Below are 22230 nucleotides of genomic sequence, written 5' to 3' on the forward strand. Positions count from 1 at the left end.
TTGTATTGTATTGTAAGTTAGATAAATGGTGTAGTGTTGAATCTTATGCCTGCTATTGTTTGTGGAAAATGAGACAAAATAAAGTCAGAACGAAGACGAAAACCTACAGAAAGGACTTTGAATAAATTTGAATTTATTCACCTTATTAAATCTGTTTTGGAGAATTTTATGACACACTGGGTGAGAAACTTAAGACATTTTGTTTTCCCTTCTGAAATACCTCTGAAAAAAATCTACAGTGAAGCTAAAGACAAAAGTTTTTTTTTTTTTTTATGACACCACCAAAAAATTCAGCACTGAAACTTCAAAAGCCGGGGTCGTGTTGGAGATTTGGCTCCTCAGAATCAAAGGCTTCCAAACTCTTTTGAGATTTAATATTTTGCATTTAACATAAGGCATTAATGGACTGGATTTTCCTTTTAAGTTGTGGGAAGCAGGTGTGTCAGCTCCGGTTACAGACTAGAGGGAGGTTACCTTCCACTTCCCATCAAAAATACAAATACAATGGCACATATTGGTGTCAGAACAGTTAAGCATCAAAAGCCCCTGCTTCTAGGCTTTTCGTAGAGACATTGACAATTATTTCAGAATTTGATTTTATAGTTGGTCTTTTTAAACGTGAAGAGAAGACAGTTGTACGGTTGGGACCAAATATTAACATAGATTATATAAAGAGACTCCCCGCCCCTCACTTTCTAACATTAAATCTGACAACATTCTCCTTGTTTAACCAGGAGTTTAATCAGTTTTATATACAACGCATCAAAAAATATGATGTTCTAATCAAAGAAACTTTGTTTTATACCAAAAGAGAAAGTAAGCTCTGGTTTTGTTTGTGTTAATATATATTACAGTTTTTTGGAAACATTGTTGATGGACAACAGAAAAAAAGAAAAGCTAACTGCTGTCTTACTGCGGTCTTCTCATGAAAACCCATTATGAACAACACTGGTGGGACCGGCCTCCATCCAAAGATAAGCCGCTTATCACATCTGCTGTACACTCAACTAATTAGGTTGCTTTGATGATACACACTCAGCATAAAAAAGCAAGTACTTACATTTTTTTTTTGTGTAGGTAAAAAAAATTGCTCGGTTTTGATGCTACTGACCAGAATAAATCCAGAAGGTCAGCGAGGTTTGATTTCAATATTCTAAGTAACACTATGAAAATCTATACTATACTATAAACTATAATCAGAGCAAAAGGAAACAAATTAGGTGTTTAAAAATGTTTTGTTGGGAAGAAAGACACAAAAAAAGCAATTACCAGGAAGAGGCAAACCACTGTTTCAGCTGAAGACAGGATTGATGTGATTTACAGTATCTGTCTGATAAAGGAGCTGACTTTTATTTTGAAACAGAGGTGGAAGCATTCAGACTCCTCCCTCGGACTCTCATCTCAATCTGTAACACCTGTCATTGGGCGGGAGGCGGGGCTTATCCTGGACAGGTCACCAATCCATCACAAGTCACTAACCACTAGCCTTGAGTGGTGTTACGCAAATAAGCCTCTCGCTTCTAAAGATGGTACATTTCTTATTGTACTATGACTTATTTATAATTCCTCTGCTTAGCTTTACCGTTAGATGTGTTTTGTAGAAACATTTTGTAGCTCTCTGCAACAAAGTGCAGCTCAGCTTGACTCTTGGGGGGAGGAGGGTATAAACCTTCAGTCACATGTCAATGATAATCTCATGCAAAAGTATCCAGTGTTGGAATGAATTTATGACCAAACTGGATAAAACTTGCAGTTTTCTTCTTAATGACATCCGATTAATTCCAGGAGTCGGATTTGACAACCCAGACAGGCTGATTTCCCAGCTTTCCAGTGTGGTTTGTCCTCCGTGGATCTTATTTTCTGCTTCACTCTGAGGTTGTGTGTAAGTGTTTTTATCCTACAGCAGGAATCAATACCCCTCCCACTTCCCCCATGCAGACAGGAAAGGCTGGGGTCAACAGAGTTTAATTAAAATCAATAAAGCAATAAAATAACTAAACTGACTTGTTTCTAACTATTAAAAAAAGGATGAAAATACAACAGAAACCATTGGAGACTCATCCGCGCCATTTCAGCGTCGCTGGTGACGAATGCCACTGGTCTTATAGAATCATTTTCCCAGCAGCAGATCCAGAAATCCATACAGAAATGGGATGAATGTGATGAAGTGGGAGACGCTGTTTTATATCAGCTTATGATTTTATGCCCTGCGTAGCTGGAGATAAAGAAATCTATTTTTCTGATAACCACATTTATCCTGCGAAAAAAAAACACATTTTGTCAGAAATATCTTGAGTTGGAGATTTGTGCTGTTTTTCTTTGTTTCTCTCTTTCATTCATGTGTTAGTTTCATGAGATACATCATCTTGACTCCCTCACTGGGCTAATGGGGTGGAAATACACGTAAAGGCAGCTCAACTTTGACCCCTTCCAGCCACGTGGGGGAGTCCAGGCTGAGTTGGCGGTAAGTTTTGGCGTTCCCTGTTGGAGTCGAGAACAGCCTATCTCCACAAATGATTGTGTTCTGGACGATCAAGGCCTCTGCATGTTTGGGCAGAATTGCAGAAATCTGTTGTTACTGCCGTTGTGTGATGTAAATTGCATAATATCGTCTGGTCCTGCTTGTCACAACCACACTGGTGAATTTTGGCACTTGGTCTGAATGTCGTTTAACGGCTCCAACCTCTAGAAACCGTTTGTTTTTGTTTTTTCAGCCAAAGTTCAGGACAGAATAGCTCATAGTGGGAACTATTTCATCAGTCTTTTTGGTCTCTTGCTTGTCCTCTGGACATTCTTCACCTGTTGCCATGTTTTCTGGCCGCCCTCTAGAGAAGTGTTCCCCAGCGCTGGTATTCAAGGCTAGCATGCAGGTTGTACCTTGACCATGGATGGGAACCTCTGCTCTGCAGAACCTTTCCTGATCTCCACAGCCTCTCAGGCTCTGGGCTGCTCACTTTCACCCATTTGGTCCTTTTTTCTGGTGCCTCTTTTGAATTGTTATTTCTTTCTTTGTCTGGTGTACCTGAAAGCCATCCAGGAACTGAGAACTTTGTCTTCCTTTCATGTTGTACTTTGATACTATAAATCAATCATGGTCATATGATGGCCTGATTTGTAAAGGTCAGTCATTCTCTCTAGTTGGTTTCAGATGAGTTATTGGTCAAATAACTCATCTGCTCTCATTCAATAATTAGTTTTCTGAGTCGATGGACTGCTTGGTTTCTTCCAGGCTGTTAGATCCTCCTGTAAACATCTCTGTTGCCATCTGATTACTGCCTGGATTTCAGGTAATTATTAAAAGTAATATTTTTTCTACTCTAAAATCCTTGTACCTAATCTCCTGCCTGCACTTGAGTATGAAATCAACAGCTAAAGGAACCTTTGAAAGGTTTTCCCTCAAACTCTTAACCCATTTTTAATGGATTAGGATTGATTGACTGGTTGATTCTTCTGGATATCTTAGCTAAGTCAATCTTGTCTGATTAAACTATTCTATTTTCTCATTCGTCAAGTATCTTATTTCCTGAAAACAAAGACCTGTGATGATTTTAGCCTCCTTTTCATCTTGGGTTCTCCAGGTTGGGCGCATGTAGGAATCCAAAAACACTGGGAATTGTTGATGAAAACGCATGTGATGTTTTTAATTTTAAAAAAATATATATTTTTTTAAAGTACATAATGTATATGCTACAATAAAGTCATTTGGACAAAAGATAATGTTCATAAATGGAGCCGAAACACATGGAATTAGGAGGTTTAATGAAAGCAGTCTAAGTACATCCAAAATGAGGAGTTTCACTGGCATTACACCACATAACGATGAAGGAGGAGAGCAGTCCTTTGAACGGCATGAACCTCACACCACCCCTGGCTCTTTTCAAGGGGAGGCGACTATTGCTTGGCTTGTCAGCCTCCAGTCCTGCCAGGCACTCGACAGACCAAAGGTATGGACGGTTCACAAACAGAATTTTTAAATCTGGCCAGCATCAAAGGGCTGAATAGGAAATTGCAATCAAACGGAGAGAATGTCAATGAACCGCATAATGAGCAGCTACATGAAAAGGACAACAGTGGAAGGATGAGGAAGAAAAAGCCAGGACTTTTACTTCTCAGCAGAACGGAGGAAGTTTGTCTCGACCGATTGTTTTATATCAGGAAAGGTTCAAAACCAGAGAAGAAAACCTTTCCAAAACAGCTCATGGGAAATCTTCATCTACTGAGAACTTAGGGAAAAAAAATATGTATATTTATTAAGTAAACTGATTTGCAAGTGGTTCATTTATCCTCACCTGATAAACGTAGCCTTCTTCTGGAACTGCAACATCGTCACTGAAGAGTGTGAATTCACCTCACTTCCTTCTAACATCAATTACTTTAATAAGTTTCAAATTATTTTTCACATTATGTATTCTGTGTTGTTTAAACTTCTATTTTATAGAATGTTGTGATTAACTATCTGGTTTTGTTGTTCTGCATATGAACTGTTTCTTGATCTGTTTTTCTTTTTTTCATGTTCTGATTTATTTTTTTGTTTTGTTTTGTTTTGGGTTTTCTTTTTTTGTCTTTGGTGGTTTTCAGTCAGGTCTTTCTCATGGGAAAACAATCCCCCCCAAAAAAGTTTTCTTTTTTGTTTATTTGTTTGTTTCTTTTTAGATGTCAAATATTACATAACAATATGGATTTTTTTTCTGTGGTTAGAAGCAGATAGGTAAAAATGTAAATGTGGTTGGATGTGTTACTTAGCAAACATGCACAGATTCTCATTCTTCACAAACTTTTGATCTTTCAATATTTCTCTTTTCTTATTAAAACCCAAACAGCATTTATAACTGACTGCCCCACTTCATAATACAATAAAATTGACCCTTTTTTTAACTGTCTTAATTCCCTGAGTCTAAATAATTAACTCTGCTAAACAAAAAAAAGTTTCCTGTATCACCTTTCTTGGATAAAGTGCTTCACAAGAATCAAATGAAAAATTTTAAATAATTAATTTCAGGCATGAATAAAAGACAAAGAGCAAATCAAAAGATTCAAATGATTAAAAACAAATACAAAGGTGATCCATAGGACCTTAAGGTGAAGGGTTGAACAGGAGCGTCTTCAGCTGCTTGTAAATGAGTCCAGACTCTGAGCCGGTCTGGAAGAGGGAGCGATCCGTCAAACATTAGATTTGAGTTTCAGGACCTGAGGGCTCCAGTTGGAGTGCGTCTTTAACAATTCATTAAAAGAAGTAAATTAAAGATGGATTGTGCTAAAGTTGAATTAAAACAAACCTGGAGCTCAGCTGAAAAATAACTACTTTATGCTGAATTATTTTCTCTTACATGCAGCAGAAGAGTAGAAGTGCAGCAACACAATCGATCGATCAATGAATCAAGATTAGGTCTTTTGCACATTTCAGCAACACAGCAGTTAAAGGTGCTTTTCACAAAAAAAAATGCATGATAAACACATCATATACTTAAAAGTTGAGAAAAATAATAAGAGACAATACATTTTGTCAAGTTAAGTCATTAAAATTGTTAATACAAACATGATGATCTATGTTTCATATATTATGGTTCAAAAGCAGCTGTAACAGCTGAGGTTTTACCCCTTATTTAAGAAACTCGGTATTTCAGCTATTTTCTGGAAGCTTGTTTCAGATTTGAGGTGCATAGAAGCTGAATTCTGTAAGATCATCGAGAGACATGTACACACAGAAAGATGAAACCGCCATTTTGAATTTTTTTTCACCAGCTTCAGCAAAGATCATTTCTGGTCTCCAAAAGTTACTATGTGAATGCCCCGTCTAAACAATAAAATAGCTCTGTCCTGTCTTTTTTATTTATTTATTTATTTTTATTTAAAGTTTCAAAAGGAAGTGAAAGGAGGCTAAAACAAAGGAGAAGTTGGACAAGAGTTAATCTTCAGTTTTTGTTCCTGAGGATCTTTTGGTCGTCTCCTCTGGTGGAAGCTGAGCTCCATCACCACAGAAGAGTTTTCAAACAAACTATTTTCTTCTATATAAACCTGACCAAAGTCGCATTTCCTGTGTTTCTCCTTAGCTCTGTTCCAGGCCAGTTATCCAGACCCATCAGTCAGAAAGTTTGTGAAGGTCTTTTCCATCCTCCCTAATTCAGACCAAGCTCTCACTGAAGCTGTAATTGTGTCTTTTTTCCCCTTCATGTCGTCACGCTTTTCATGCTGTGGCATACAGGATGGCATCCAACTCCACATCTGATTGACTGTGGTACACAACATCTCTTCCACTTCTACTCAGCTCCTTCACTGTACCATCTTAATATAGCAGAAACCAATAAAGCTGTAGAATGGCAGAGAGAAGCAGACCCCACCCGCAGTCTCACTCTGCGGGGTTTTTTTTCCCTTATAAAATCTCTTAGCCATACCCTTCATCAATCTCCATACAAATATCTGCTCAACCCGTCATGCTTGACCTCCATTTCCATCTCAGTCTGGCCAGCCCTTATCCAGGTTTTCATTCCATCATTCACTATCCCCACTTTAACTATCCTCACCTCGCCAAATGATTGGTGGGCCCGCATGCACAGGTGGCCGGGTTCTGAGAGGTGGAACTAGGCGATATTAAACATATTGCTTCTTATCTGATTGATGCTCGAAAAAAGTATTGGTTGTCTCTCAAGCCTTTAATCTCTTTAAGTTGGTTCTGCAGGTTGATTTTTCTGCAGAGGACTTTATTTAAGTGACATTAAAACGCCCATAAGTCAATCAGTCTTATACCTGCTTATAAATTTAATTGAAGGAGTGAAAACGTAGTGTCCAGCGAATGATCTCCATGACTTTATGAGAGAAAACAGGAGATTTAATGAGATTTCTTAGGATTTGAAACCAATAGAAACGTCAATGACAGTAACATGAAAAAAACTAAGATGAAAAGAAAAGTCGATTGCAAGAATTAAACGTATGCAATAATTACTAAAGTGAGAAGTTTACAAGATAAAGAACTTAATAATTAAAACATTATTATCTAAATTTATTATATATTCACCTGGAGTTTGCTCAGTTCAATTCAAAAATACTTTTTTAATCCCAAAAGGAGAAGAAATGCTGCAAACTCAGATAGTTTTCTTTGAGTCTGATGGCTGCGGGCAGGAAGGCTCTCCTGTAGCAGTCTGTATTGCACCGGTTCTGAACGAATCTCTCAGTGACGACACTGTTGTTGTATTACAGCCTGATGAGACGGACACTCTGGGTTGTCTGGAAGGTTCTTCACTTTATGATTAATCTCCAGAGGTTCTTCAGTCCTCTGCAGAGTAGAACCAGAACTCTTCATCAGGCTGTTTAAGGTCAACAGCCCCAACAGATGCATTTATTATCTACTTTAAATTAAGGAATAATGATAAGGGACTGACAGATTAAAAGGAGAAGAGATTAAAAGTTGTCTTTTAAAGGCAGCGGGTTTGTAAATGTGAAGATTTAAACGTCCTTTCCGTTTACCCACTTTAATCGCTGATCACTGTGAGTCTTCGGACTGGAGAACAGTGGCTGGTCGGTCAGGGAATCAGAAAAAAAAATCAAATCAAATCAAGCAGCAGAAAATATTATGTCTCTGGAGCCACCCACCAGAGCTAGCCATGCAATAAAGGAAGCACTGACTGTGCAAAGCTTAAATTGAAATTCATAGCCTATCTGCTCTCATTGTCATGTGCCTGATATTAGCCACATCCCGCTCCCCGGCCGGCTGCAGCCTCTGTTCCTGCCCAGCCTCAGACAGCCGTGATACGGAAGCAGGTCACCGGCGCTGTGTTTGCAGCAGCCCCGCTATCTGGGTAGAAAGCATGCTTCTAGCCCTCGTTCAGCAGTTTGGTGTGTGTGGGTGTGTGTGCGTGTGTGTGTGTGTGTGTGTGTGTGTGTGTGTGTGTGTGTGTGTGTGTGTGTGTGTGTGTGGGTGGGTGTGTGTGTGTGTGTGTGTGTGTGTGTGTGTGTGTGTGTGTGTGAGGAGTCACAACAATATTTGCACATATTTTCTGGTGTTTCTCATTCTGGTCAGATAGGTGAAGCACATTTGGGTGAGATTGTCTCTCCTTATCCCAGTCCAAACTCCTCACTTCCTGTCTTGATTTCTTCTGTGTTGAGGGGAACCAATAGGTGGCAATGTTGATCAGTCTCTTTTCTTCACAGCTCAAAGCAGATGAGTTTTTTTTTTCTATTTGTGTCAAGTTTTAAAACAAAAACAAAAAAAACTATGCACAGTCCTGAACGGCAGAATGGCATACGGCTGTGTTCAAAATAACAGCAGCTCAAGTTCACCAGCCAGATCAATTCCCTGCTTACTGGGAGAAAACGTTGTTTCTACAGAAAACAGAAAACCAACAGCCATGACATGCATGCTGCTGATTCTGTGTAATTGAATCATTAAAAGCAAAGAATGTGTTCTGAATCAAACCAGTGGAGTGGTCAGAGATTCCTTCAAATAAATGGCCATTACTTGAAGACAAAGTCAGCAGATATTGGACACAGTGAGGGAAATGGCTTGTTCGAGACATCTTAGTAAGGTGCTTGGAGTGGAGAGGTGCAGAAAATGATCTCATCTACTTTAAAGTGGACACCAAACAGAAAGGTGTCGGAGAAAACGGAAAACTGTCACTTGGTAGGAAACAGTGGCAGAGAGGGTTTACAGTTCCCAGGGAGTTAAAGACTCACCCACCTAGTCACATTATCTAAAAAACCTGAACTAAAGAGATTTCGATAACTGACTGATTGATTTAAACATGAGATTTTAGGAGGGAATAAAGTCCAGACTGATCGTTCTGGGTCTCGATGGCCCCTAAACACTGAACTCAATCCACAGTTCACTGTGACGCATGGTGGCTCAGCTATGATGTCATCCAATGGTGTTGGGTCATGGGTCAGGTTGAACACATCAAAATTGAATACATCAGAATATCTGCTTTATGCTCCAAGCCAGGGGTTTGCAACCGTTACGACCCAAAAAAATCTCACTTAGAACCACTTGAAGAACGACAACTTAGAGTTTTTGATAAATATCAACCATGCAAGATTTGTCATTTAACTTATTTGTACATTTAGGTTTTCATGTAAAGAGAAATACAAAACTTTTGTGTAAAGAGCATGGATTAATTTGATAAAAGGATAAAAAAAATTTTTTGAAAAAGATTATTTGTAAAATTATCACTGGTACTTTTATTGCAAAAATTATTATTTCTTAAAAAACTGAAAACCTTCATTTGTTGTCAAATCTACATTTGAAAGCATCAGCTGTTTCTGCCTGATATTCACATCGCATTACAAATGTAATCATTTTTACCTCATGCTTTGATGTGAAAGGGAAAGTCAATGTTTCTAAAGCATTTAAGTATATGTTTTAATAAAAATGTAAAAAAAAAAAAAAAAAGAGAGAGAGAAAAAAAGGAGCTTTGTGAGCTTTATTCTTTTTTGTAAAGTTTTGAACATGATGTGTCTAGTTCAGAGCTGATGGAACCAAACGGGAGGCGGATCATGAGGAACACCCACCTGTTGCCAAAGAAACTCTACGTCTGCAGGGAGCAGATTTTTTATCTGGGCATTGTTGTTCTCTGTGTATCCATTTTGAGAACACTAGGCACTGTCACTGAGAAATGAACGTAGCAGATCCTCAGGATCCCCTTGGTTATTGATTGCTGGCACCGAATGAGGCTCCTTTTGTTGTCCAGGTTGTAAATTTCAAATAGAAGCCCAGATGCACATCGCCATCATGTGTGAAATCGCTCAGCAATGACATTTGATGTGCCCCTTTACATGGCACAATGCTACCTCATGCTATTGGCTGGAGTTTACAAAGCAGCCAATCAAGGACCACTATTCATTTTTGCTTGACGTTGATTGGCTGAGATGAAGAAGACCGTCAATAGTGCAGACAGATTCTGCTGTATTAATGTGGATGAATCTACATTCATACACATTTGGTGTATGAAGTACTACAGAAGTCAGTTTTAAGTATATTTAGAGAGGTCTCAAATATTTGTGGTTTCAGTGTCCAATGTATAGTTTTGAAGTCTTGAGAAACATTTAAATGCAGCAATAACATAAAATACTCACATAATCGAATAGAAAATTAGCATATGAAGCAGAAATATAGAATCTATACTTTGTTCTAAATCATGGAGGGAAGTACAGGGTGTGACCTCTTTTACCGGCTTTTTACTTTAATAATTTGCAGCTTTTTGATTTTCTGCTGCTGTGATTCCTGTAAATGTTCCTTTCTCTGCCTCTCTTCCACAGGGAGAAGCAGAGCTCTGGTCTGGTATTCCACCTCATGGTTTAACTATGTGCTTGTTTCCAGTTTGAAGTTCTTGAATTTGGATCTCCCAGTCGTGCGCACAGGAGGGTCATTGGCGCCTCCGTCCTCAAGCTGAAACCTGCTTTAAATCACTTTAAACTCCAACAGACAATTAGCCATTTTGTTTTCTGATAATGTAAATGATCTGCTTTGTCACCCTCAGATTTGAGCCTCCTGATATTCGTGGGGGGTTAGGTATCTCAACCGCTACCGAATAGCTAAAATGCATTTCATTAGCATGTCAAGCAAAGACTATGTGTATGTATTTCAGCTTTCCAAGCTGCATTTTCTTTTGAATATTTCAGAAAAACTCCAGAATACCCCGCCAATAATTCGCCTGGCTAGTGAATGCGACTATGCTGGATTTCCTGCAGTTAGAGTTTTGTGGGTCTGCATCAAGATTTTCTGTCTGTGGAGCCTGCCTGAAAACCCTCAAAGGCAGGGAGAGAGAACCTTCTGACCAGAAGGTGAGAGAACCTCCTGAACTCTCCCCACATGACGGAGTTTGGTCTATTTCTACGGTTGCGTTTCACCATCTTATGAAAGAAGTCCATTTCAGCAGGTTGGACATGGTGGACATGTCCTTTAAGTCATTTCCGTATCTCTTGACCATGGCTGAGGGTTGGTAAACAAAAATCATCGTCACAGTAAAAGACAGGTGCAATCCCTGCGTTAAGATCCTAATCTATCTATGCATCCGACCATGACTTATAGACATGGCACCAAGTATTAAACATCTCGCATATCCTAAGAAAGAAAACAATTCAAAAGTAGCATCAAAGACATAGTGTTGGAAAAAATCCCAAAGTGAATATTTAAAATGTTTCGTACCAAAACACATCAACAGAGAAGTCATCTCCAAAGATGTCCCATTTAAACCAGCGTCACATCATTACCCAGTGTATGCTGCCCCCACCTAGCAAGCACATGTAATGCTAGACTTTTAATAATTTCACTGCTGATTTTTATTGGCTTAGTTTGCAAAAGGAACTCCTGAGGCAGCAGGCAGATATCACTGACGCCAGAAACCACCAAGATTTTGTACGTTCAACCATGTTTTTTCAGCCTCGATGAGAAAACGTGTGGCTGGATGCCGGCAAAGAGAAAGTGAACATCAGCTCATTACTCCGTCAGGGACACTTTATATATGTATGGGGGGGAAAAAAAGTGCTGTGTTGAGTTGGCTTGGAGAAGGCTAATGACCGTGCCCCGGGGGTATCTTCTGAGCATGATATGAGGTTTTGGGGTTGTGCTCCGCCAGGGATATGCCTCATCAACAGCTCTTTTTGCAAGTTTCATGGAATGAAGCTTTGAGATGAAGAGAGCGTCAAGTGTGCCGGCTTTGGGATTGCACTAGGCTTTTTTCTTCTTTTTTTGCAGATGATGTGGCTTTGTTTTGCTCTGGGGTGCAGAGGGATGGTGGGGGGGCATCGAGCCGTGGAGTGAGTCACAGGTGTAGGCGTTGAAGGATCTCATGGCCCTGCTTATAAGAGGGACTGTGAGAATCAATAGACCACTGCTGCACTGCCCTTAAAGTGCACAATGTGCTGTTCTGTTTTTATTGAATCCTGGTCTGAATCATTTCATTTACACTAAAAATACAGATAAATATCTACTATACACATGAGGAAGGAAAGAAAAGCAAATATTTACACCTATGACTACTCTGGGTCACCAAAGAAATCATAAGGTGAATGAAAATTCATATTTGAATAAAATAAAATACAAGTAACTATAGTTTGCAGGATGCAGGCAATATGAGTATCTGCTCCTTTTGTTCATTGAAAAAGTGCACAAAGTTGGAAATTAAAGTAACATAAGACAGTATGGAATGTTGGGTGAAAGAAGGTAGAGCATAATAATAATAATAAATAATAATAATAATTGGAGAATAAATAATAAAATTATATTTATCATCCCTTGATTTGCATTTTAAAAAAAAGTCAAATTGTACAGAAATTGTTTTCATGAGGGGCAGACATGCACATCACTGAATTACAGGAAATCTATAAAGGTGGCTCAAGAAGGCCTTGTAGAATAGAACACAATATAAGTTATTGATCTCAGATGGGAAATTGCTTATTTGTCGACAAGCTTCTCCATCCAAGATGTTAAATATTAAAGATTAATAGCTCTGACAATAGTAACAGTGATTTTAGATTTGCTTCAAGGCTTTTTAAGCATTGGAGTAAATGGTCATCGGTTTTGTGACGGGTATGTCCTTTTTACTTGATGATTCATTTTATTTTATTTTATTCTTTTATGTTCCATATGGGCTGTTGTTTTTGTCTGAAATAAAGATATTCAAAATAAAGATATTCAAAATAAAGATATTCACTTAGTAAATACAATTACAACTACAAGCGATATTTACGTTTGTGTGAATGTTAATTCTACATAACATGGTAGTTTCTATGAAAGCATTGAGCCTCGTTTGTCATCGCTGTGATTTTCAGGTTGAATATCTGTTGGTTGATAGCTTGTAGTTTCTGAGGTTGGTAAGTTTCTTCAAAGACCTGGAGGTTTTCTATGTGCTTTTAGTACCAACAACAGCCTGCAGTTTCTGCAGTAAACTCTAGTCAGCTTCTACTCTCTAAATCAGCTTGGAATTTCAGTACTGACTAAATAGTTTCAAAATGATCTTATTTCTAATTTAACTTGAGTTTCCACACTGAACTGTAGCTTCTCCATGGAATTCCAGCTTCTCCATTTGCTTGTGGTTAACATAATCCTCTCGGTCTACATTCGCCTCTAATTTCTACATTAACCTGTCATTTCACTGCCTTGTGGTTTCTGTGTTAACTTGTATTTTGGACTGACCGTCCATGAAGAGTAATAATGCCATGTTTGTTGTAGTCCATTGCTAACATCTGACATTTTTAACTTCAAAAAAACGACACTACTGCACTGCATATTACTGCCAGAGCAGTCAGAGGAGCAATTAACTTCTCACAGAACGTAAATACGACACTCCCTTCCATTTTCAGAGTCAATATTTAGGTCTGGAAACGACGTTGCTCCTAATTTATCACCATTTCCAAATCCGGTTTTTCCTCAAACGTCTTTTTCCAATCAAGAAGAAAGGGGGAAATGATCTAATTTAGCTGCTCACAGCTTTTTAATTAGTCGTTGCCCACTTCCAGCCCTGAGCGAGAGCAGCTCTTCTGAATGCCCGGTGAATTCTTCCTGCCAACACGCAGGTGCATCTCAATACAGAGGGCCGTCATCAAAAACTCTATTTATTTCACAAATCTCTTTCAATAAGCAAAACTCATTTTAAAAGCAGTAGTCCTGTGAAAAAGATTCTATATTTTTTTTCCTGTTTTTGCTTTTTCCTCATGCTTAAATCTTGATGATTAAACATTTTATTACATTTTCAGTACAACGTCAGAAAGCACATTTTCTTAAACCATGATTTAATTTATTGAATGAAGATGTATCCACACCAAACTGGCACCAAAGTGGAAAAGTAATTACTGCTAAACCTAATAACTGCTCGTGCCACCCTTTATGGCAGCAGCTACCCAGTATTTTACAACGCTTGGCGATGAGTGTTTTAGGGTTCTGTGGAGGACATTACCCCACTTTTCTTTTCAGAATTAATTTAATTCAGTCAGACTGAAAGGTTTTCCTGCATAAACAAGCTTTATGCAGTCACGCAACAGAAAATTATGAAAGCATTTAATTGCCAGGACTAGGAAATAAATGCAGCATCCTGTTGGATTCAAAACATTTCTTGTTATAACGAGATGGTCAGTGTGCTCAAATGAGAAAAATTTAGTTTAATGTCTTGTAACAGGAATGCTCCTCATGTTAACAATACTAAAAAAAATGTTTTTTTTTTTTTGCTGTTACAACGTTTCATTTAATTTAAACAAGAACATATTTTGGTTTTAACAAAAAAATTAAGATTTATTTGTATACCTGAATATTTGTAGTACTCCTCCTGAATTTATTTCCAAAAGTTCTGGCAGTTAAATGCGTCCATAGAAACTCAAACAGAATAAATTTCAGACTTTGACTAGGTCACCACAAAACCTTCATGTTTTTCAGGATTACCTGCAAGAAAGCCAGTGAAGATTTGTCATTCCATCAATTTCAGCAAGTGAATATGTAAATATGAGACAAGTCTTTGTGTCCTTTTGGAAATTTTTGCTCAGTCTCTCTTGTATTGTTGGATCATGAGCTCTGACCCTAACTGAGGCAAACAAAGTCTGCAGAGCTTTAGATCCTGGATGAGTCACTTTGAGTAATTTTGGTAGACTAGCCGATTCTGGAAAGGTTCTCCATATATCCACTGGTAGTCTGGAGAGCCTTTGAAATGTTTTTGTAACTATTTAAAGTAGTTTTGGAAACTGAACAGAAAACACAACCACTGTGAAATTATGATTTAACAAAAGGAAAAGTTATATTTTCACATTAAGCCAGGTTGGTTTGGATAGAGATCATCATTTCCAAACTGCTTTTTCTTTCAGGTTTGTCTGATATCAAAAAATCACTTGATGACCTGGTACTGTATATATATATATATATATATATATATATATATATATATATATATATATATATATATATATATATATATATATATATATATATAATATATATATATATCATTATTTTCATGAATAATGAATGTATATGTAATAACAGCACATTTTCCATGAATAATTTTACTGAGATGCACCTGCATGACAAAACGCCATAATCAGTTTCCATAATGATGGAATGCAAAAGAAAGAAAAAAAAAAGAGTTACTCACTCCCCCCGTGTAGCAAAGGCTTAAATGTAAATATTTTTCCCTCAGATTAATTTCAGAACAGTACGCATTATATAAGCGCGTCCATGTCAAGCAGCAGGGAACGGGGGGCTGAGTGGAGGATAGAACCTCCCTCCTTGTCCGCATCTCATTAAGCGAGTCCCGCTGTAGGTGAAGCTGCCTCGCGCTGCCATTCTGAAGCAGGTGTCCAACATGGCGAACGCTCGCAGCGGCTCTCTGGCGACTATTCTGTTCCTCTTCGCGTTTCCGGCGGCTCTTCACAAAGGTAGGACTTTTTCTGCTTGTGCGTGGACTGAGGACGCCCTTTGTTCCCGCGTTTCCGCGGATGTAGATGCGGTGGAGTGTCATTTTAGCAGTTTTTTTTTTTTTTTTTGTGGGAAGTCGTCCAGGGCAGAGAGGGCTTGGATTCGGCCGAGATGTTGTTCACCAAGTAGGAGAACATGTCTAAAGTTGAAGCTCTGAGCAGAACCGGGCTGGGTTGGGTGTTTTTTTGGCGTTGCAGAGGCGCTGCCCAGCCGATACATCACTTTGGACCGCTCACCATTTGACTGGAGGCTGAAACCGCTTCTCCCTCCTCCACCCCCACCGCTGGGAACCGCTTTAAGAAAATAAGTGTTAGACAAGAGTAACTTCTATTTCTGCGTGATGTGAGGACGGATGAACCTGTCTGTTCGTGTGCGTGCTCGCATTGTCGCTGTTTCTGTCCCAGAGGTTACTTTGTGGCGTGTTCTGAACGGACAGAGCAGCAGTGCGTGGAAACTCCTCTGTGCTGCAGCTTCTGCGTGTCAAAGCGGAACTCCATAAGCAACTTTGTTCATTTAACGTGCTTCAACCGACTCGGAGATTTCTCCCGAGGATTTTTGTTTGGGTACTCTGCGGTGATAACAGTGTGCATGTCTTGATTAATTCGGCGTAAAGACATGCTGCAAATCGGTATGTTTTGTAATTAATCTCTTGGTTTAATGTTGAGATGTCGCCTGTCTTTCTGCCTCGATATCTCGCTTACCTTCTCCAATCATAGCTTTATCAGTTTGTTTGTTTGTTTTTTCTCTCTCTGCGGTTAAACATTTCTTTCTGTAATGGAAACAAATTCGGTTTTTTATTTTCTGCTCTGCTTTTATTTATTTACGTTTCTGGTTCCAGTGTGAGCTGCTTCACCCCCTGATCAATTAAATAAAATGACTGCTTGATTATTGGAGTCGCTCAACGAGATTTATTTGCAAAAATTATAAGTATAATAGTTAGGGTTGCCAAAAAAAAAAAAGAAGAAGAAGAAGAAGAAGTACGAAACACCCGTAGCACTTCGTGCCAGAGAAGAAACGTGCGCGACTAATTGTACGAAATGGGGGGAGGATTACAGAATAAACAGCAGAACTCGGCTGTTTTGAGTAGTGGATGCACGCGTTGTGAAAGTAAAAGCATTTCCACGGAGATCCAGGTCACATCTAATAAATAATAACAATAAAAATAAATTCCCGGAGCAGTTTGAGCCGCTGCGGGACTGTGCGTTCGTTCCACCGCAGATGGGTTTTTTTTTTTGCGGGGGGGAGTGGGAGGGTACATCGAGGCTTCCTGATCTGAGTTGGGAGGCTTCAGGCAGCGGATGGGCTTCAGTTTAAGATGCGACATGATTTCCCCGCTGCTGATGGTGTGATCTGTGCAGAACAGCTTCAGCATCTCTCCCTGCTGATTTCCAGTACAGTTCTGCATTTAAACAGCCGCTCGGTGCAGGCAGCAAATCACCAACTTAAATGTTTCAGGCTGCTCTTCATGACAGAAGCTGCAGCCTCTCTAGTGGTGAGAATGACAGGGGAGGCAGATGCTTGTCACATTGTGGATTATCCACAAGACTTAATCCAGTTTTATCCACTGAATTGGGAAATGGATGCAGAGCCTCGTTTCCCTCTTCTCTCCTCGGAGCGAGTCAGTGAGTGAGTGAAAAGCAGCAGAGAGAGTCTGAGTCTGATCTGGACGCCGCTGCTCTACCTTCATGGTAATGGCTCCACTGATTTCACACAGAACTCGGGGCACTCTGGCACAAAGCGTATCAATTATTCACCTCCAGCTGCATACTCTGAGATCACATTGTGCCCATGCGTTTACAGCCTGCTTTTTTCTTTTTCCCTCCCTCGTACGAAGATGTGAAAGCCGAGGTCATAATCCACCGTCGAGCTGCCTCAACTGTCCATGCAGCTAATCTGGAACCAGGTTCCATTCCATCCACCATTCAACCTCACAAAAATGATAATTTAGTTGCAAACTGGAGATGAGTGGGCGTGGCTTATTATGGTTCCTGGAGGAAAAGGCATTGAAATGACCCAGAAGTAAAATTAAACTTCTGTATTTGTTCTATTTAGATCACTAAAAGGATTCACAAGGGCTGCCAGAAGTGTTAACACCTGTTACTTAAAAACTTAATTTCACTTTTGATGTATCTTCCCTAATGCTTTATAAAGTGAGAATTTAACTAATTTATTAGAAGAATATATTAAAATGACATTGGTGGAGAATTTCTCAAAGCCTTAAGCTGATTGGGGGAACCACGTTTTGATTCAGTTTAAGGATCCTTTGCCTTCTTATTTTATAAGCCTATCAGTAGCCATATCATTACACAATTTGACAATTGGAAAATAAATTTGCTTAATGGAAACATGTCAGTTTCAAACAAGTTCTTGTTTTTTCAATAAAACATTTTGACACTAGGTTAAAGTGTTTTTTTGTGTTGTTTTTGCATCACATGATCAACATGGGTGTTACCACTGGTGAAAACCCTGAAGAAGAAAACGACAGGAAGTAGTTGAAGGAAGATGACGCAGCATGTTTTTACTAACTTCCCACGCGAACAAACTTATTCACATGTGATTTTGATTGAGTTATTTACACAAATGTCACAAAATGTTTTTCGAGATTAGCGGGACGTTGACAATTTTTGACATATTTTTTAATGGAAATGCAGCTACTTTGGCGTAAACCCATAGAAATCCAAAAGTATTTGGTAAACAGTGAGTATCCCGGTATTCATGGAGGTTAGGGACCACAACCATGTGAAAGTAGCAGAAATCTGGGAATTTCTTTAAAACACAACTAAGAACATGCAGATAAACCAGCTCTAATGTGATCAATCTGCTCCAGTTTCCTTGATGTTTGGATCAGCCATTACCTGACACGAGAAACTGGTCTCATGTACTTCCACAAAGGTCTGCACCTCAACTTACAACTTATTATTTTAATAGTTCAAACACAAAATATATCTTACTATGCCCTAATGGGCACAGTGGAAACGCCTCACTAGCGCAGAAGCTAACTTCTGTGGTCTTCCTTAGCTTCGCTCTTGGGGTTCAGCCAATTGGTGCCAAGGAAAATGAATGGGGTTCCTGGATTGGTTACTTTACAAAAAGTCACCAAATGGCATTTCAAGTGGCTGTGTGCCACTTATTTCTGTTTCCCATCTGCCTGTTCTTTGGAATAGTCAAACGCACTCTGCATAAAAGTCTGTCAAATTACACAAATAATTTGCACAGAAAAATCTTTGATTTTGGAAATCTGTGAATGCTTAACTGTGGGGGTTCACTGTACGCTGTTTCATTCTGCCAGCAGTCATTGAAACTGGACCACTGAGCCAGGAGTATTTTCTATAAAACGGCTAATGAGAGCTTTTGTTCAAAGGTAACAATGGCAACAACAGCTCTATCCAGACGCCGCTAAAGACAGAAACATTTAGTCAAAAATACTTTTTTATGTTTAAAATTAAAAACAGCTATGAAACAAAGTTAACTTTTATGTCAGTAGTTGCATACAGGAGAGAGACAGAAGCACAGCAGCAGCTCCCTCTGTGATTCTGTCCAGGAAAGAGAAATGCATAAACGGCAAAGCACTCCACCAGGACCATTGGAGCGATTATACAAATACTCATCTCATATTCGTTAATTTACACAACAAAAATAAAAAGACAAAATGCTCACAGTAGAGCCGTTGCTTGGCCAGAACCAATAAAAGCAGCACTCACAGAGATATTTCTGTTCCTGCGAGTCTCGGGTTAAAAATACCCAAATTGCATTCATGAGTTTTGCCTCTGCGTTACATTAAAGTTTAAGTAGGCTTTCACTTTCTTCCCTAATTTCCCTTCCCTCATGAATTATGAATTCACATATTCCTTTCAAGTGTTATTTGACTCTAATACAAACCATAGAACAAATATAGATTCTAATCTAGACCCTCTTCATTTTACACATGTCTATATTGCTATAAGTGAAAGGTATGTGATTTAATCTTGGTGCGGTGCCTGTGAATGAATATTAAGTGGAGTAATTCTGCAGCTTATCGGCTTACAGCAACAGGAGACGCTGCTTTCCAGGTTTTGAGTTATGCTAACGCAGCACTCCCGCCATCAGCTTATTGGGACTTGAAGCTCCGGTGGCAATCCACCAATTATCCCAACAAGCACAGACCGTGTCGTGTTGTGGCCGCGCAGGCTTGTTATGGCGTCTGCACAGGAATATTGTTATCTGCTGACCTGATGATGACCCTCATCATGATTTACACACTGCTGTCTGTTTGATCTCAGATAGTTATTAGATTTGGATAAGAGCGTTAGTAATGCCTTGTGTGTAGATGCAATCTCTGGCTGATAATCCAACATGCTGATGGACGTGTTTACCACTCGCATGTCGTCGTCTGCTCTTGAGAACACGAGCTAACCATAGGAAGTGGATCTCAATGGAGCCGTGTAGTCCGTTTGGACCCGATCCTGCTGTTTTATGCAGACATTGTTGTCGCACCTTTTTCTCAGATATACAGCCCACTGTACAGCTGAGCAAATGGATTAATTTGGAGCGTAAAGCCTTGATTAATGCATGGATGACAGCTTGATTTATACTGAGTACATTTCTGCTTTCTGGCCTGCTTTCTTATTTTTTATTTACCGCTACATTACCGCTGACATATAAACTGAGGCTGCATGATCTGTCAGCTTCACATTCCTTAATGTGGTGATTGATTGACTATCCTCAACTGTAAACAGAAGTCAGTGATAATAGAAGGAACCGTTGGGCTCTTTGAAGATGTCTGAGAAAAAAGCACTCCATTAATTGGTTTTCTTTCAGGATTCAGACTTTTACTGCTGCATCTACCATGGGATGTTTTACTCGGCATCAGTTTCAACATGCCTTGGTGAGACTTAAAGCCTACTTTGACAACCAATGACTGAAACCAATTTCCTGTACTCAATGCATGGTCTGTTGTAAGGAAATGTGGTTATCCCAATCAATGAATAAAGAAAAGCTGATGAGCAGCGGTTTAGTTCATGGGGTGGGAATGGTTTGCTAAGTGGGAAGTTGAAAACGGAGCAACTTTTCTGCAGTGCATTAAGCCTTGCTGTCATAGTTTGCTCTCCTGCAATCATGTTTTTTTTTTAAACATTCATATTCCTTTTAATATTTTAGTTATCTCTTGAAGGATGCCTGACTTTTCCAGTCACAAACATGTCGGTTGAATGAAAGTGGTTTTGAAATGTTTTTAGAGAAGTGTTGCAGGTCTGACTGTGAGAACCTATAGGTCATCCAGAGTAAACTTGGTCATTCTTTCCCAGTTCTGCTTATGTTAGGTTGTAAACACACCAGGATGGTGCTACATTTGAAAGTGTAGACTGTGTAAAGGTCTGGATTTACAACACAGTCTACAAATTTGTGGAGTTTGAAGTTTTTTCCAGATGTGGGTAAAAACTGAAACATGTTTAGTATTTCAAGTCTTTTTAAAAGTTGTATTCTTGAATCTCTCTATTCTTCCTTTATTTTTTCCTGTAGTTAGTTTATGTAGCTTCCATAATGTCTGACCTTTTTTAGAAATGTTTGCCATAGCTTTCGCAAACTTTAGAATTTGTGCTTTAGGAATTGAGGAGAAGAGCCCAAATTGGACATAAAAATGGAGTTCAGTCCAAACGACTTATTGAATTTGTCCTTTATGTTTTCCCTCCCCTCTTTAAGGTGGTAATAAACGTATAGAGTCTCTGTGGGTGAGGCGTTTTACTGCCTCGGTGCTAAGTGTTGAGGAGCTGAGGCTTGAGACGATGCAGCGCAGTTCAGATGACGATCTGCTCTCTGAGTCTCTCTTAGTAACTCTTGGCAAAGATGCGTTTTACTGAGGAGCTGTGCTCCACTCTGCAGAGCTGCAGTCCAGAAACAGTTTTACAGATTTTACACAACCAATCTTTTCATTATAGGAAAATAAACCCTGACTTTGAACAGTTTTGTTTTTTTCCTTTGTATCATCACCATGCTCTGTCAGAAAGCAGCCAGCCTTTCTGACAGAGGAACCTTCCGACGTGGTTGTGGCTCAGCCAGGGCCCCCCGCAATGATGGAAACAGGTGCGGAAGTGGACGTGCTCTCCTTCTGAACCCCCGCTGCAGCCTCTCCTGCTGTAATGAAGAACAATGGCTGTAATCCTGAAGGGGGGGCGGAGCCCCAGTGACCCGCGCCGTGCTGCCCTGTCAGTCTCAGAGCGACGGCGCTGGCAGGCCAACAGATGACTGCTGGGTCACATCTGGCCTCCCTGCACTTAGTGTAATCAAAGGGAGAAAGAAAGGTTTATGGCCTACTTGTTAGTGAGCTGCCAACTGATGGGATGTCAAGTAAGCACCCTCCAATTCGAAATCTCTTGAGGGATTGGAGGGTGGGGGGGAGCAAAGGAGGGGCGTGGGCAGCAATCTGCCACACTGACAGCAGCTAAGGTGCTGCTTGGTGCAGTGAAACAACCGGACCATGAAAGCAGCAAAAACCAGCCAAATCAGAGTCATTATTCACTGTTTATGCTCATATTTACAAAACGGTGATGCCTAAAAGGTGAATGCAAATTCTATTCACTTCTAAAGAGTTGTTTGGTTGAGGCCTGCGGCTAGCATATAGCAAATGCAGATAAGTAATAAAGAATCCTGCAGGGCTGGGGATTGTTTATTCATAGATAAAAGGTAACACATGGAATATGCTCTGTATTTTCTTTTCCTGTTATGTAATGATCAGCTCTCCTTTGTGCACATACATAAATTCCCAGGCTGAGCTGAGGCCGTTCATTTTCTGATAAGAAGCTGTTCTACAACTTGTAGACGCGGAATTAGAAGCAGTCAGCTATTTGGAGCTTAACTCACATTTGATA

At 39.5% G+C, this 22230-nt stretch overlaps 1 protein-coding gene across 2 annotated transcripts in view; it reads left to right on the forward strand.

The window, feature by feature from the left end:
• The first annotated feature begins 15217 nt into the window (after window positions 1-15217).
• cadm1a (cell adhesion molecule 1a) overlaps window positions 15218-22230 on the forward strand; it is a 357748-nt gene continuing 350735 nt past the window's right edge. For both annotated transcript variants that reach the window (XM_055046951.1, XM_055046953.1), the window contains exon 1: window positions 15218-15348. In XM_055046951.1, coding sequence (XP_054902926.1) covers window positions 15276-15348 — 73 coding nt within the window. In that variant the 5' untranslated portion in view covers window positions 15218-15275. The remainder of the gene's footprint in view (window positions 15349-22230) is intronic.

This window comes from Poeciliopsis prolifica, unplaced genomic scaffold (assembly GCF_027474105.1).
Source record: "Poeciliopsis prolifica strain line A6 unplaced genomic scaffold, Auburn_PproV2 SCAFFOLD024, whole genome shotgun sequence".
In the NCBI taxonomy this organism is placed as follows: domain Eukaryota; kingdom Metazoa; phylum Chordata; class Actinopteri; order Cyprinodontiformes; family Poeciliidae; genus Poeciliopsis; species Poeciliopsis prolifica.